The 15,792-nt window shown below is 38.1% G+C and overlaps 1 protein-coding gene across 8 annotated transcripts in view; it reads right to left on the reverse strand.

The window, feature by feature from the left end:
- Positions 1-15,792, reverse strand: part of LOC131690174 (titin) — a 413,707-nt gene that overhangs the window by 76,363 nt on the left and 321,552 nt on the right. For 7 of the 8 annotated variants that reach the window (XM_058975744.1, XM_058975746.1, XM_058975743.1 and 4 more), the window contains 2 exons: positions 15,043-15,234; positions 13,893-14,985 (listed from right to left, as the gene is read on the reverse strand). In XM_058975744.1, coding sequence (XP_058831727.1) covers positions 13,893-14,985; positions 15,043-15,234 — 1,285 coding nt within the window. The remainder of the gene's footprint in view (positions 1-13,892; positions 14,986-15,042; positions 15,235-15,792) is intronic. The other variant, XM_058975739.1, reaches the window with a different exon arrangement.

Here is a 15,792-nt window from a genome sequence, read left to right on the forward strand (position 1 = left end):
AGTGAGAATGAGAGGTGTCGGTGAGTCATTCGTGATTAGTGTTTGAACAGGTGTTGTTCAACAAGCGTGCATGTGCATCCGGGATGTGAGCAGGAATCTCCTCGGCTGCATGGTTTAAATATTCTGGCGGTGTGTGAGCAGCTGATCGGAAATTCGTGAGCCGATGTTTGTTATTGTTTCTCGTTTTTATGGACAAATATTAAATTTGGTAGCTTTCGCTGAGAGTCAGTTCGCTAGCCGGTGGTGAAAATTTTACACATTTTTTTGAAAATAGCACAGGTTGCTTGGGTGTTAGTAGCGTTTAGTGTTGGCTGCTTGGCTGCGTGGTGTCAGTGTGTGAGCAAAAGCAGAAAATAAACCCTCGCAGCTTGTTGCGGGGAAAATCTTTCGTAAATCATTTGATTTTATCGCGCTGCCTGTGAGTGAGTGTCGATGGGTGTGAGAGGATATTTGATCTGCCGACGGGGGTCTCACAAACATGTCATAATTTATGCCCCCGTGAGCGGTCGTGCTCGAGTAAACATTCGCTCATTCGAGCTGGGTCCCCGTTTGGATGACGATTTCCGCCACCTTGTGAAAGTCGAATGAAACGATCGTTTGGGCGGTGTTGGTGTAACCACTGCCGGAGTGAGATTTGCGGCAAGTAAGAGGTTTGGTTATATATATAAAAATTGTATTCGAGAGTTGAAATGATTGTCTTGATAACTGTACGAGTGCAGTAAAATCAAATTGTATTTGCTGTGTTTGGCCCAAATGTTTACTATTCTATCGATGATGAAGGCTCTCATTTAAAAGTCAAATATCTTCACAATCTAATAAGTCATCTAGCTTTTTCTATAAAGTTAACTCAATCCCCATGAAGAGTAAAAGTCAATTTGATACAATTAACCAGACTGTCGGCTCCAGGGAGTCCAACCTATTCAGCCAGAATGTACCAAGTTTAAATCTTCAATGCTTTCGTGATTTTTTGATCATGTTTTGGAAATGTTTCTTCGAATTTCTTTTCTGTATTAAAATTTAAAAAAAGTTGTTTACCGAATAATAACGAAGTTATTGCGCAGAAAAAAACGTCAAAAGAAAAATGACATGGTGTCTCCCGTAAAATTGTAGAGAATGGTATTTGAAACTACTTTGTTGAAGACAGTAATGTTCGATGTATTCAGGGTATCGAGATATATTTGGTTATTTGTGATAAAAGCAACTTTTTAAAACATTTTTTACATTTCTTATAAAAGAAATGTATAGAATTCGCTCAAACTTTCAAGATTTTTTCCGAGGCCCGGAGGGACGAGTCTTATATACCAATCGACTCAGCTCGACGATTTGGGACAATGTCTGTGTGTGTGTGTCTGTGTGTGTGTGTGTGTGTATGTAACGGACAAATTCTCATTCGTGTTTCTCAGCAATGGCTGAACCGATCTTATCCACACCAATTTTAAATGAAAGAACTAAAAAACAGTATAAACGCTATTAATTTGTTTTTGATTCTGATGTTTAGTTTTTAAGATATGAATGTTTGAATGCGTAAAAATGGCGTTTTTTGCAGTTTTTTTAAATTATCTGCCGGAATTGACCATATAGATTAACAATTTATATGTTTTTAGACAGCTTTAACGAATACCTTTCGAAAAAGCTATAGATTATTGAAATCGGACTATTATCAAAAGAGATATTCAACAATAAATGCGGAAGAAAGATTTTTATCATTTCCCATTTCCAGAAATATGACCAAAAACATGTAATCTATTATTAACGCCAAAACGGCTTATTTTAGGTCAATAGTATCTTCGGAGAATTTAATGGAAGTAATACGCTCTTTCTTTTGATATTGTGTTTTTGCTGATTAATCCCCCTATGAGTGAGATATTTTCACAAATTTTCTAGGAAGTGATTATAACGAAATGATGTCTTCAGCAAATTTGTAGCTTTTACTTTTGGGAATAACTTTACTGAAGACTTCAAATATCTATTTTGAATACTTTAAAAGTTATGGCTTGTTGTTTGTGGATTACTCTTCGTCGCCTATTTATTGTTCAATATAGTAATAATCCATTGAAATAAGCCAAACAATATTTCGATAAATCGAATTTTGGATTTCATTTTTCTATCTACAACCGCTAGAAATAATCACCGAACACTTCCAAGTTGTCTGGAAGGAACTTGATCACTTATCAGTGCAAAAATGTTCATTTGTGCGAACCTTCTGACTGCAATTTTTCTAACTTATAATAATCGGATCGATCTGAAACATATCGGAAAATGAAAAGCGAAATAAATAACTCCAAGCAACGGCGTAGCCAAAAGAAGGTTTTGGGGTTCAACACCATACAGCCACCCCCCCCCCCACCACACAAAAAAAATTGGATTGGAGTTGAAAATTTATTGATGCAAACTGATTTAATTCAATATTACAATAACATTATCTGATCCGTAGATTGATAACCTGTTGTTGTAAACATCATGAGGACTTTTGATAAATTGTCGGAATGGGGTCCTGATATGTAACTGATCTCTTGGTCTTGATTTCACAGTTGTTTAATAGCATCAATATCAAATTCCTGCCTGAAAACATTCCAATAGAAAATTCCAGAGTTCTGTAATCAATGATAATCCTCAGATTTATTTTCAAATTTTCAGCTTTTTTCCTACACAATATTACGAAAGCTTATTAAACAATTTTTCCTAATAAGTTTGTGAAAATTATAAACCATTTAAATTTTTTTAATAGTTTTATTTTTTATTTAACCGTGATTTTTTTAATAAATAGTGACCATCGCTTCACAACGTAGTCTATTTTTCATGGTTTGCGGTGAGCACGATCTCTCGAATTGCTGAAGTGAAAATTATGGAATAGAAATTAATTTTTAGTATTCTTTACAGACCCGCTGGTGCCCCAAGACGATTTCGCTAGATTTTTAGAGCACTGTGCACTTAGACTGCCCAGAAAAATGATGAATTTTTGAAAACTTAATCGGCCCACCCCTGAGTAGATTCCTAGTCCCACCAGGAGTACTTGTACCAAATTTGAAGCAAATCGGACAAATCTAACTACCGGACCAACGTGCCTGAAGTTTATATTGGATTTTTCAACAATTTACATGGAGAAAACTCACTAGCTCGTATTTTCGCCGCTAGGTGGCACTGTATACATCATATTATCACTGTAAGTGAAAATAAGAAAGATATTTTAATTGTCTACAACTTTGTCGAAGACTGCTAGTAAATCCGGCTATGCTAAAAGAAGTTATTAAACTTTTAACGAAGTGATGTCTGAGTCAGTTTTGCATGGGGCCTAGCAGTGCATGGAGTCCCGCGAACTATATATTTTTGTGAAATAATGGTTAGATATAGCCGAATAGTATGTTTTCAAGAATTACAGTAAATAATACGAGTTATGTTTTGGTTAGAAAATTTTAGTTCCACCTGTGACCGCATAGAGGGCGCCACTACTAACTTTTCATAGAAGAGAGAAAATTTGTTCACTCGCGCGACTGTTGCTAACTGTGGATCACAAAGTAATCAAAATTTTGTGCTCGCTAATTAACCATAATCAACGCATGAAAGGAGAAGTCTAATAACTTCAGAGCAGGTCACTAGATGGGCAAACTGCGAATCAAAAGTGAAGCTTAAAAAATTTAAGAGCAGCGTAAATTCTTCGCTCGTGAATGTTTGTCACGTAGCTTCGCGAAGCTCACAAAGGTTTATTCATGCATGATTAAAACATAGTACCTATTTTTGCACTGGATTTTTTGCTGGCAGATCGCGTTATGGGTAGTTTTGTCATACACTACTAGCAATTTGATGTACTGATGTTCCTTGCGGGCTATTTGTTAGCAGTGCATTGTTGCAAATTTTTAAAACCATTGATTATCAGCTAGTTTTAAAATAGTATATGGTTTTCCAAGTATTAAATGTATTATGCGAATATGAAAAAGAAATAAAACTGTATAATGAAAATCCTATGCAAACCACGAACCGCTCGAGAAGAGCTTCGCGAACGAAGCCATCCGCGTTGGTGAAGGAAAGAATTAAAACACAACTGATGTGCTTCTTCGTTGGTTGTTATAGCTTTGAATCGCATGTGTCCGTAACGACAGGTTGCTAGGTATCATTTTCGAAGCTAACAGAATGCATCACAACTGAAGAAAGCTTGCTTGCGAGGCGCGAACGATCGGTTCACGATGCGATTTTTCCCATGCTTGGCCATGTCTTCTAAAAACTCATTTACAATAACTTTATTGAAAACAAGAAAAATGAAACCATAATTTGTTTTGAAGAATTTATTCTCAATAACAGCTTCTAGTTGGATTAATCACCAACGTATTATTTTTCGACAAATAGACTGTGTTATATTATAAAAGTATAACAAATCCCATCATAAATAAACCATATTCCACCAATAAGAATTGTCCCCCTTTATCATCGGGCTAGAGTCGTCTATGGCGAATCACTGCCATGTTGCTCTCACAAATCCTGCCTATTTGTTTGAATTCAGTGAAATTATCTGAATTACAGGCTTGTAACCATTTGAATCTTTGTCAGAGTTTTGAACAATCGGACGTAGTTAAGGCGAGGTAACTATTCCGGGCCCGGTTCCATTTTGGGGGCTTGAATTTTTATCTAAGAATAAAACTTGATGGATGGAAGGATCTGCATGTTCGTTTGTTTCTGTAAATAAAATTGTGATGAAAGCGAGATATCTTTGGTTTATTTTTTTTACGTACACGAGATCAATTATAACCAAATTTTGAAATTTTTCTCATTCATAGAAATTCGTGGAGACCATATAACGTTAGTTTCATTAAGAATGTTTCCTTTTCCTTTTCATTACTGTAACGCCTCTATTTGTCGTAGTGAGAAACTAATCATAGCATTTTTGTTATCAGAAACGATTGTTATTCCGATGGTTGACGATTCATCAGCATGCTTAATTTCATTCAAATTTTACCGAAGGTACGAGCTCGGCACATTATCGTAAAAGCCCAACGTGGTTAGGTGGATTGATCACAAAGAGTTTCAAATTTTCAAAATCGACTGTAAATACCTTGCTTATACGTTACCGGGTATCAGAGCCGACTTTAAAAGCACTCGATTATCGTGGGCACTAATATACAAAGAGGCCCAAGTAATTGAACAGGTGTAAACAGATGGCATTCGATGAAATTTATTCATTGAGATGAAGAATTTCCGAATAGCCTCGGTAAACCCAAGGTTTCAAAAATGATACCTACATATTCTTATGACGATTTGAAGGATAACAGAACATTTGAAAATGAGATTTCTTGCGTTGCGTTTCTCTTAACTGATTTCACGTGGTATACTTAGCTGTAAGCAGACACATTTAAGACGTGGTAATCTGCCCATCCGTGGTCTGTGCCCGGCAGGGCATCCGGGTCCCTTTAAACATATCAATCCAAAAAAGTCCAATTTTCTTTCCATTACTTGATAATGATAGTTACTGACATCGCTCAGACTCGCATTTGGCGAAATAAAAATAATAATACAGCAGGAAGCAGCCTGCGTGGGAGATTCTGGATTTTTTACTCCATAACACGTCGACGGGGTACCCGGTTACTCGTAGTACTAAAAAGTTCATAACTATTGCCTTTTCCGACCGAATTTGACACGGTGGAGGCATGTTCCAGCACTGAGACACTATTCATGAATTCCAATCGATTCCTAGCAATATTTGTGTTCTTTGAGGTGTCTCAGAAGACTACATCTTATCATTATATGTCCTTCTGATGATTTTGGCATTTTAGAACAGGCCGTAAGCGACCTTTACGAGGTTAAATAATCGGGTGACCCATCCCGATAAGAAATAGAGCTCTCAGGCATTTCCCAGATTTTTGGATTGCATTAAAATTCATAAATGGTGTCACTAGCACTTGAACATGTTTTCGGAAATTCTGATTGTCCGTCGTAAGTATACCTCCAACTGAGATATGCCAGAATGATGGCATTGTAGTGTTCTAACGGATGTTTGTTCAAATGGCAAAACGAGTATCAAAAAAACCTTTTTTCAAACGTGGACGTCTGTTCCATGCGATTTAATTATAACATATAACTTTACATGGTTAGGTTCACAGACGGAAAAGGAGGAAAAGACGGCTGTTGTGGATGATCATATCTATCAATTTCCACTAATAAGTTTAATAAACTAGTAAAGTGATGTTATAACATGATAATTCAGTCTGGCTCTGCAAACATTCATACACACTAGAACAGGTACAATAACTGGCAGAATAGTTGCAGGGACATGACGTTTACCAGCACTCTCTGATTAACTTAATAGTTGATTGATCCGCTTCAGACCTAGGAGATCAGGAACAAGGCAGAACCGGAATCAATGCGAAGTTTTAATTGCATCAATGACAACCGAACACACATTGTTAGGAGAACGATACATTGGACTAGACAAAATAGAGGGCTTGGCGTTATACACTTCGAGACAAACAGGCGCAAAATTTAGTCCTCCTCCCAAGGACCGGTGTTTACTTGGAAGACACCCGCCACTTCGTCCGATTTTGCAAATTTTGTCACGCAGAACGGACCGAAATTCACTATGCTATAAGCTGCATTTTCAAGAGGAGGGTAGAATTAAACGAGCAGAAGAAAGTTCGTCAGCTGTGTGATTTGCTTTGAAGGAAGAAGTTCGGCGTCTCGCTCGTCCGGACACGACAATAACCAGTAAAGAAATCATTAAAAGGTAGTTTACCGTTGGAATTGCTTTGAGGATTATTCTAGGATCGGTGTTTAGCGTTAAAATCACCGATTATGAAGAATTTCGATACCAAGATCGGTTTCAACTTCGATACCCAAATACTCGATCACTTTGGTTGTAAGAGACGGTATGGCGTAGTTTTTGATCCTGCGATTAATCGGTTAACCGCTATTGCGATTCCTCCGCCGAATCCAACAATTCGATCAAATCGATTAATAACAAAATTAGAGTGACTCTTTAATTTAATATTTAGTTTCAAAAAAGTTTCGGTTACAACGGCTATATGCACATTATGTATCCTCAAGAAGTTGAAAAACTCGTCTTCGCACGTTTTTAGTGGACGAGCATTCCAACTTTATAAATTTAAATGATTAATTAAAGTCATGATTAAACTTAACCCATTCATGCCCATGTTGTTTGTGGACAACAACATTTTTAAACAGCTATAACTTTTGATTGAGGCAAGATTTGCTCACAAAAATAAGTAAGGCTAATAAATGTGACTATTGCCTTTCATTTGAGTACTAACAGTTACAATGATCAGCTCCAGAACTGAAGTTATTGCAATTAGTGCGATTGAATTCCAATGGAGCAGTGCTGCCAGGGACAGTTTACGTTGACGATGAAAAATGATTTTTTCATATATCTTCGTTATGTTGCAATATTATTTCATTGTGATAAAGCATATCAATTTAGAGTGCCTTCGGGTATGTTTTCCACGCAAGTGGACTGTTGTAAATATTGTAGAAGAATTATATTTAGCATTGGAAGGTAAAAGTTGAGCAGTTTCTAGCACTGCGAGGGGAGCATCTATCTTTATGAAAAATAGCTTTTCGTGTTTCTTGACCCCATCGGTTTGAAGGAAAAATAGTTTTGAAATCCTACATATGGTAGAAAAAAGTTGGGCATGAAAGGGTTAAAATTCATTGCAATTTTGTTAGCAAAATCCCGCCCAGTTGGAAAGCTGCAAACATGGAGGTAGAATTTAGCATAGCAATCATCATCTGTAACATTTATTGTTGCAAGAACTTCAATTTATCTTCCGTTATGCTACCTAGATCCATCGCAGCAAAGGAAGCGTTGTGTGCAAATGAATGAGGAGGTGTGGTAGCCGTCATTTTGGCCGAGTTATCTGTCACTGAAGCATAAGATGACACACTATTGTAAGAAGGTGTAACGGAGATAGGATCCTTGTATAGGTAGAGAAGTTGTTATTCTATTTTAAAGCGGATTAACACGTTTAAACTTGTTTTCTTAAAGTGTACCTGAAGAAGGTAAATGTTTTATTTGTTGTTTTTGTTGCTTTGTACAAGAATTTATAATTTATTTTCGAATGGGACATGCCCAGAAATTCGATTTCGAGCCTTGGCATCAACGACACTGTGTCAGATTTTGAATTCTGCCCTATGTCGCCTGTAGTGTTTCTACTTTACTCGTACGTGAAAGATAAAACATTACCTCAGAGCGTGCTGGCGTGTTAGTGTCGCTAGCCCTTCCTGTCATAAGAATAATTAGTGAAGGAGAAAAGCTAAGCAAATTTTTCAATTCGTTGGATATTTCGTCCAAACTTTTACCTTGCGGTAACCCTTTCAAGACAGCCTTGAATGGTCTATCTGTCTTGGAATCATATGAATTAAATTTTATATAACTTCTCCGATAGATACTGGAGTAGTCGTTTTTGGTCAATCAAGCCCTCCGCTGTAACTCTATATTCTCTTCATCGGCAAATCTGGAAAGAAGCTTTCACGTCCGGAAGGAACGTCAAATACTCAGTTCGAAAAGCTTCGAAGTCGGAGATCATCACTGTTATCGGTGGTGGTGATTGCTTTTCCTTCTCATTACGCACAATGCGAGGAAATTTACAAATTTCTCCAGCTTCACATTCGGATAAAACATCGAATGAGTTGCTGCAATCCTTTGGTCTAACAGCGCAAAATTTAAAAAAAAATGTTTTATTTATGCATATTTTGCATTTCAAGATAAAAAAATATGCTATAAAAAATATTTACTTGAATTTGACTTAATTCGTCTGCCAGAGGCCGTCAAACTGATTTCATATGAGGCTCACTCGCCTACTGCGTCATGGGGGTCATTTAATTCTCTCGTGTCTTTCATGCCAGGATGATCGTTAAAACATCATCAGATGTTGTCCTCTGCTTCTAATGCTTACGGGTGACCAGTGAAAACCCGTCGTCATTGTTATTAACTTTTTCGCTGATGTTGCTTTCAGGTGGTCCTGGGTTGTTGGATGCTTCTTTTGCGGTAGTCATTATGGCCAGGACAGTTGCCACAAATTTGGCAACCGTTTGTGATTTGGGTATCGGTATTGGAAACTCTATTTTGGACTGGTTTTCCGTAGATGAGTTGGCAATCGGTTGAGATGCATCTGCATCTTCGGTGCAAAGTTGGCCAATACTTACGCACGTAGGAGTTTACGCCTCATGGGTGCATAGCGTAGTTTTTTATAGTATTTCCGTGAGTTCTAAGTTTTATAGTTAAGTAGGAGGGAGTAGGTCTTTTGTCCCGCATCCTCACCACAAGAGCACCCTTTGGAATGCACGTGGAAACGTTTCTCCAAGTATCAGATGTGACGGATTCTACTTCTCCGTATTGCAACATACATTTTGCAATTAGCTCAGGATACACGATGATAGGTCATGTAGCCTTACCTCTATATAGTCATCTTCTACATACATGGGAATCTTAATTCCTATCTTGTCACTTTCAACTACGTGGTTTAAGTTGTTTTGCAATACGAATCGTTTAGATATTAATACTGCATTGCAGAGATAATGATTCACCTTCGGAAGGTTTTTCACTTCACGAAAACTCGGTCGAATTGAACAGAAGTTAAAGTGAACGACCGCGGTGTTTCACAGTGGTCCCAAACCAAAAAAAGCGGTCAAAAGTATCTAATGGCCTTAGATGGCATTTTCGTGTTTAGGTATCTTCAGCAAAGTTTCATAAAACGTAATGACGCATCTAAATCAGTTCAGGCCTTTACTTTTCTTAAGGGGTAGTCTCATTTGTGAAAACCAAAATTTTCATTTACGGTTGTAACCATATTTAGCAAATTTTGAGTAACTTTGCTGAAGATACTATTTACCTCTATGTTTTAGGGGTACCTTAAAACCAGTTTTCTGCCGTTTTCTCCATGCAATTAATTTCTACCTTTTGGGTTTATTCTAGAAAGTTTTAGACATTAGACAATGCATAACTTTCCCATACTCATCAATATATTTGGAAATCAATTTTGGGATAAAAATGAACATTTCAGTAAATAAATGCTTTTCTCATGATTTTATAAGTAGGTGCCAAATAACGATCGCGACTTTTTGGGCACCTAATCTTCTTTGTATTGTAGTATTCTCAATATTCGGCATAAAAATTCGTTTATTTCCAAAACTTGCCATCCAAACAAATCAGTATGTTAATAAATCAATGTACTTTACTAATGGCTTTTTTGGTGTAGGCCAAAATTTGAGACAAGGTTAATCCTAAACCCCGTCATTCCGTAAGTTATATAGACTGCAATGATTGAATTACACTATAATTAGACATTCCAGTGATTGTTTTTCGTAACACCCCGATAATCGAATCACGGGTAATCGTGTCCGAGCTACTATCCCAGAGCTCTTGTGGGTAGGTGGACAGAGGCTGACGGAAAATAAACATGAATGAGAAAATTATTATCCTGTAATCATTTGTGTATCGGGTCGATATAAATTACTAGCTAATACCAATCGCGCGTTGCTGCGATTTTCAACGAAATAGGAGTAAAACACAATTTGTTCAGAAGCGTCTGGCGGGCAGATAATCCCCAACCATTTGCACGCAAACATGCTCCATAACAAATGCCTCTATGTATACATTTTGACGGCAATCGGTTGAGCCGTTTGGGAGTCCATAAATCACATACATACAAGCATTGACTTTTGTATATATAGATAGATAAATAGATAGATAGATAGATAATGATGGATTTGTAAATTATTCAGATTTTTGCTAATGGTTAGCAGTATAACAGATTGAAATTTGAATGAGTTAACCCGTTTATGTTTACTTTTTTCTGGCGAATATAGGATACCATAACTATTTTCCCTTAAAACAATTGGGGTCAAGAAACACGTAAAACCTATTTTGAATGGGATAGGTCTTTCTCTCGCAGTTTTAGAGGCTGTTCAGTTTTTTCTTCCAATTCTCCTAGAATATTTACGACAATTGTACGGAAAATGTAGTCGAAGACAGTCATCAGTTTTATCAGTTTTCAAAAATATTTGTAACTGTCCCGGTTAATCTCTTATGGTTATTGTGTAATTTTGATAAAAATTGCAAAAGTTCTAGTTGGTATTAGAAAGATTACATAAATTCTCGTTGTTTCTAGTAGAGTTATAGTCACAGCTGAAGGAATTAATGTTTTTCAAAAAAGGGCCAAATTTTTTTGAAAATACTTTTAGAAAAGTTAAATATTTTGGCGATTGTAACATTTCAAATTCATAGGAATTATATATGAAAAGATATTTGTAAAACGATTCTTATGAGTCATCCAATAATAACGAGCATTAACTTCTAAAGTATTTGAAGAAGATACTTAGTGTATTCGGTAAAAAAAATTGCGGAAGGAAAAAGCAAGATAAGGAAAAGGTTGCAAAATTTTCATCAAAACGCTTTTAAAGAAATTCGCAAAAAGAACAGCTCATGTTAAAAAGAATGAAAATACCCACTGAACCCCCTATTAGGTAGGATTTGTAATCTACAAATATGGTAAATTCAAGAAAAAATCGCATTCGTTATTATTTGTCGACAAACGGTGTATAAGTTATTAGTCAAAATTCACTTTGAGTAGGGTGGCCAGACGTCATTGTTTCCAAAGACATGTCTGCTTTTTAACACACTGTCCTGGTGTCCCGGGACATCGAGAAAAATACTTGATTTGTTCTGTTTTTTTTTTCTCTTAGAAGGCACAACAAATTCTTCGCTTGATTAACGCTGGTCGCAACGTAAACGAATTGACCTCTGAGGTTCTGATTGTGGAGCAAGCTCTGGACGCTAGCGATGTTGATAAAACGATATTGACCTGTACCAACAACCAATAAATCGAACCACGAAGTAATAATCGCCAAAATGCAGTTATATTGAAACAATAATAATTTTGGAAGTTGTTTTTATCCTACATCACGAGAGATATTTCCAGGTACCCACATTTACTGCAACTTCTACAAATACCTCGTGGAAGGCATCTGCTACTGTTGATGTTTCTGCTGTACTGCAATGATGTACATCTAGTGATGAAGAATTCAAGACTGTTTGTCGCGGATGGTTTCAAGATATTTCATCTGATTCGATCAATTTAGGATTCTTCAACATCTGCATCCAATTTTTGTTGATTGGTATAGAAAGAACTGCATGTGTGTAAATCTTTGGAAGAGCTCACCGATCACTCTCACGAAAGATAGACCCGGTTAGTTTCAGATATCTGCAGAAATTGATCGCGAAATGTTCTCACTACCGAAATCCTGGGAAAAATTTGCCAGAAACCGATATCTTTGCGAAGTGAAATTTGTTTACTAATTTTCAGCGTAAGATTTTGCCGAGTCTCAGTTACGTCACTTTTACTGATATTTCAGCGAAAAAAAATGTGTGCTGAGATCTCAGCTGTAAAGATTTCGGCAAAGGATGAAACAAATTTGAGATTCGGCAGAAAACATTAAGTGTGTACAACTGGTTATTTACTCGCCTGCTATGGTCACCCTAACTTTGAGGGGAAATTCCATACAAACCGTTGTCTGGCAATCACAACTTTTGATAGTAAAAAAAATTCTTTTTCGTTGATTGAAGTGAACTGTGTTTTGTCCGATAACGATTTGTGCGGGATTTCCCTTCGAAGAGAATTTTGTCGGTTGTATTGGTATTTACGGCTTTATTTATTACGGTACTGAGAAGGAACGATTACTTTTTTCTCTTGAAGAAAGTCCCACAACCAGTGACCGAAACGTCGGGCAGTACATAACAGCCGTTCTTATTTTTAAAGCAGAAAAGCCGAAAATCCACAAAAAGTTGTTTCCGGTCGTTTAACAAATTCCGATATTCAGGCAAGAATTTGCTTATTGACTTATTCGGACAATCGACCCTTTCAGTCAAATGGTAGTTGGCCAAACGGCATTCGGTTAAATGTATTTCGACCAAATGACCAGATACCTTTCCAAGCACAATTGCAGTATTCTAGTCAGGGCACTGACTTGACATTTGATATATTTGAATCCGATTACTAAACTTGATATCATAAGAAATGTAACTGATCTGTAGTAATGGAATTACGTATCTGGATTTTGGTTTCTTCATACATAGACGAAACGATGTACAGGGAGCCAAAATTTAAGGATATGTTATTGTTGCTAGTCCAGTGTGGTAAGAGCTGTAGGCTTTATCAGTAGGGTTTATCATTCCTTTGGAAGTGAAGAATCTAGGTTGTTTACTGTTTAGGAAAATGATGAGACGACATGACAAGCCACTAATCGCCAAATAACATGGCGAACATGCGAATCGAGCCAATGTGTTCTGATTCCTGATAGGTAGTATGCCGAAATTGGGAGATTACAATATATTAGGCTTTGTTTTTCGTACTCTATTTACTTGAAACGGTTGAGTCGGCTGCAACTTCGATTAGGACCAGAGTGAATAAAGGGAGAACACAATATAAATCATGCGTTTTCCTCGAAGGCACCAGGACGTGTCCTAGGAAACCAGAACGTCTGGTCACCCTAAATAACGTTCCATGAGAAAAGTACTTGACAGGTTTTCTATTCGTTCGAAATAAGAGGGCAACTGAACCAACGAACGGACTTTTCTTGCAAATCATAACCTAATTGCATACCGTTAAAATTAATTTCGTGCAGAAGCATTGATTATTTGCTTTAAAATTCATATCCTTTTGTATATCTCGTTGGAATAACAACAAACCGAGAAATTCATCGACTGCCAAATAAAATGGCAACCGTCTCGTTCATAAATTGTGCCCCTTTGCACAGACAACCCGCAACTATCATCGCATTCGGGCAAAACTAATCAACAGTGAAAACTTCGTGCAATTTAGCAACATCGATCAATCAAGCTGCAGGAGATGCCACCTCCTTCACAAACGCACACAAAATAGTCACTCGATACATACGTTCAACGGCCAGTTCGGCCCCGGTTTCATCGGCGCCACACTCGTTGCTCGCCCGGCAGGTGTACCGGGCCTGATCTTCGAGGAACACCTGTTCGAAGCGAAGCACCGTCACGCCACTTGCCGGGTCGAACGAGATCTTGTAGTCGGGTGAAGTGTCTATGCATGTGTCATTCTTGTACCAGTGAACCACGGGCAGGGGATTACCTGTGACGGTGCAGGAATATTGGAACGGTTGACCTTCGACGGCGCTGCTATTGTTGAGTTTTTGAACGAAAACCGGTGGCAGCCCTTGGGGCTGTGGCACCGGTGCCAGTTCGGTGACGGTGAGTCGTCCAGCGGTGTCCGCGATGCCGGCCTCGTTGATCGCTCTGCACAGGAACTCAGCCGAATCGGCTGTTACCGTTTCGTCGATGGTTAGTGCGCAGAGGCCATTTTCGAATGAGGTTTTGTAGTCGGGATTATTTTGGATGCTTATCCCATCTTTGAACCATTCGATGGCTGGTGGTGGATGACCAAAGATGACACATTGCAACTGGACTCGCTGGCCTTCCTGGACCGTTACGTCCGAAAGGGGTTGAGGAATTGTTAGCGAAGCCGCTGGTTCGGTGGCAGTGATAATTTCATGAATTTGTTCGTGAACAGACTCTTCCACGGTTTGAATCACCAAAGGAGGCTGTGGTTCCTTAAGGTACTGTGCTTCGTCTATGGTTTGAATCTCGATTGACGGTTGCTTTGGTAAACTGCTGAGCGTCGTTGTTTTGACGGTTGTTATCTCATTCTGTTGAGTCTCTTGTTGCTGCTGTTGTTCGGTGAGTTCTTTGGCGCGATCGTTTATTTCGCTTTTGATCTTGTAGAATGTTTGGAACAGCTTCAGGTTGTCGTTGTACAGTCCTATGGTGCTGTCATGGCCGTACAGCTGTGAGGATAGTGTGGATATCTGCTTTAGCGTGTCCAACTGTTGACTCTCGTACGCTTTAATGATGTTATCGATTTGCTGGACTAGATCGTTAGCTAGATCCGGGTTGTTCAAGATCGACAGCTTGTTGTTGGCGTTGATGAGATCAGCGTTCAGATCGCGGTAGTTGTTTTCCACCTGAAATAATGTATGTTGTGAGTAGTTGATCAAATTTAATTTTTTAAAGGTACATACCACGGAAATCAGCTCGAAGTAATCGATGGCCACGGTGGTCAACTGCCGGTACTCCTGAGTCTTGTTTAGCAGATCGGCCCACTCGTTGCGAATCTTGGTGGCTTCTGAGTGTACGTACGGTGATGTTTCCGGATACTGGCTGCTGAGACTTTGTGAAGCAGTGACGAAGTTGTCGATCTTAGAGCTTAATTCCTGGAATTAGAGGAACATAAAAAAACAATTAGCGATTTCACGAATTTAGTAATTCAATGCTGAATTTATTTAGTTAATCGAGAGCTACCATGATGTGACGCATTCTACTCATTCTCTACGCACACGATTTGCTTCATTCAACCAAAGCGTCGATTGAACCTGCACTCAAAATAAGTAATTGAGTGCCACGAATACACCGTGTGTGTCGGTCCCGCACGAATGCATTCGAATTCGCAGCGAATCAAAGCAAGTTCAAATAGTCGGTTGCGCTGTATCTCGGGATCGCAGTAGGTCAGAGTGAAAGTTCATGACATTGCATCGTGAAACCGATCACTAGATCGAATGCAGGGCAATGTCAAGTGGTGATAAGTAGGTTTTGTTACGTCGTGATGGGATACTTTTTATACATTTTTGTGTTTTTAATTGTTTTTGATGTAACAAACTAACAAGCTAACCAATCATTTGTTTTGTTGAATGCACGAGACAGAGGCAAAGAACTTCGAACAAAGTTGTTAAAATCAGTTTATTTATCAATTTCAATTTATATTACCGAACTCT

Source organism: Topomyia yanbarensis, chromosome 3, assembly GCF_030247195.1.
Source record: "Topomyia yanbarensis strain Yona2022 chromosome 3, ASM3024719v1, whole genome shotgun sequence".
In the NCBI taxonomy this organism is placed as follows: domain Eukaryota; kingdom Metazoa; phylum Arthropoda; class Insecta; order Diptera; family Culicidae; genus Topomyia; species Topomyia yanbarensis.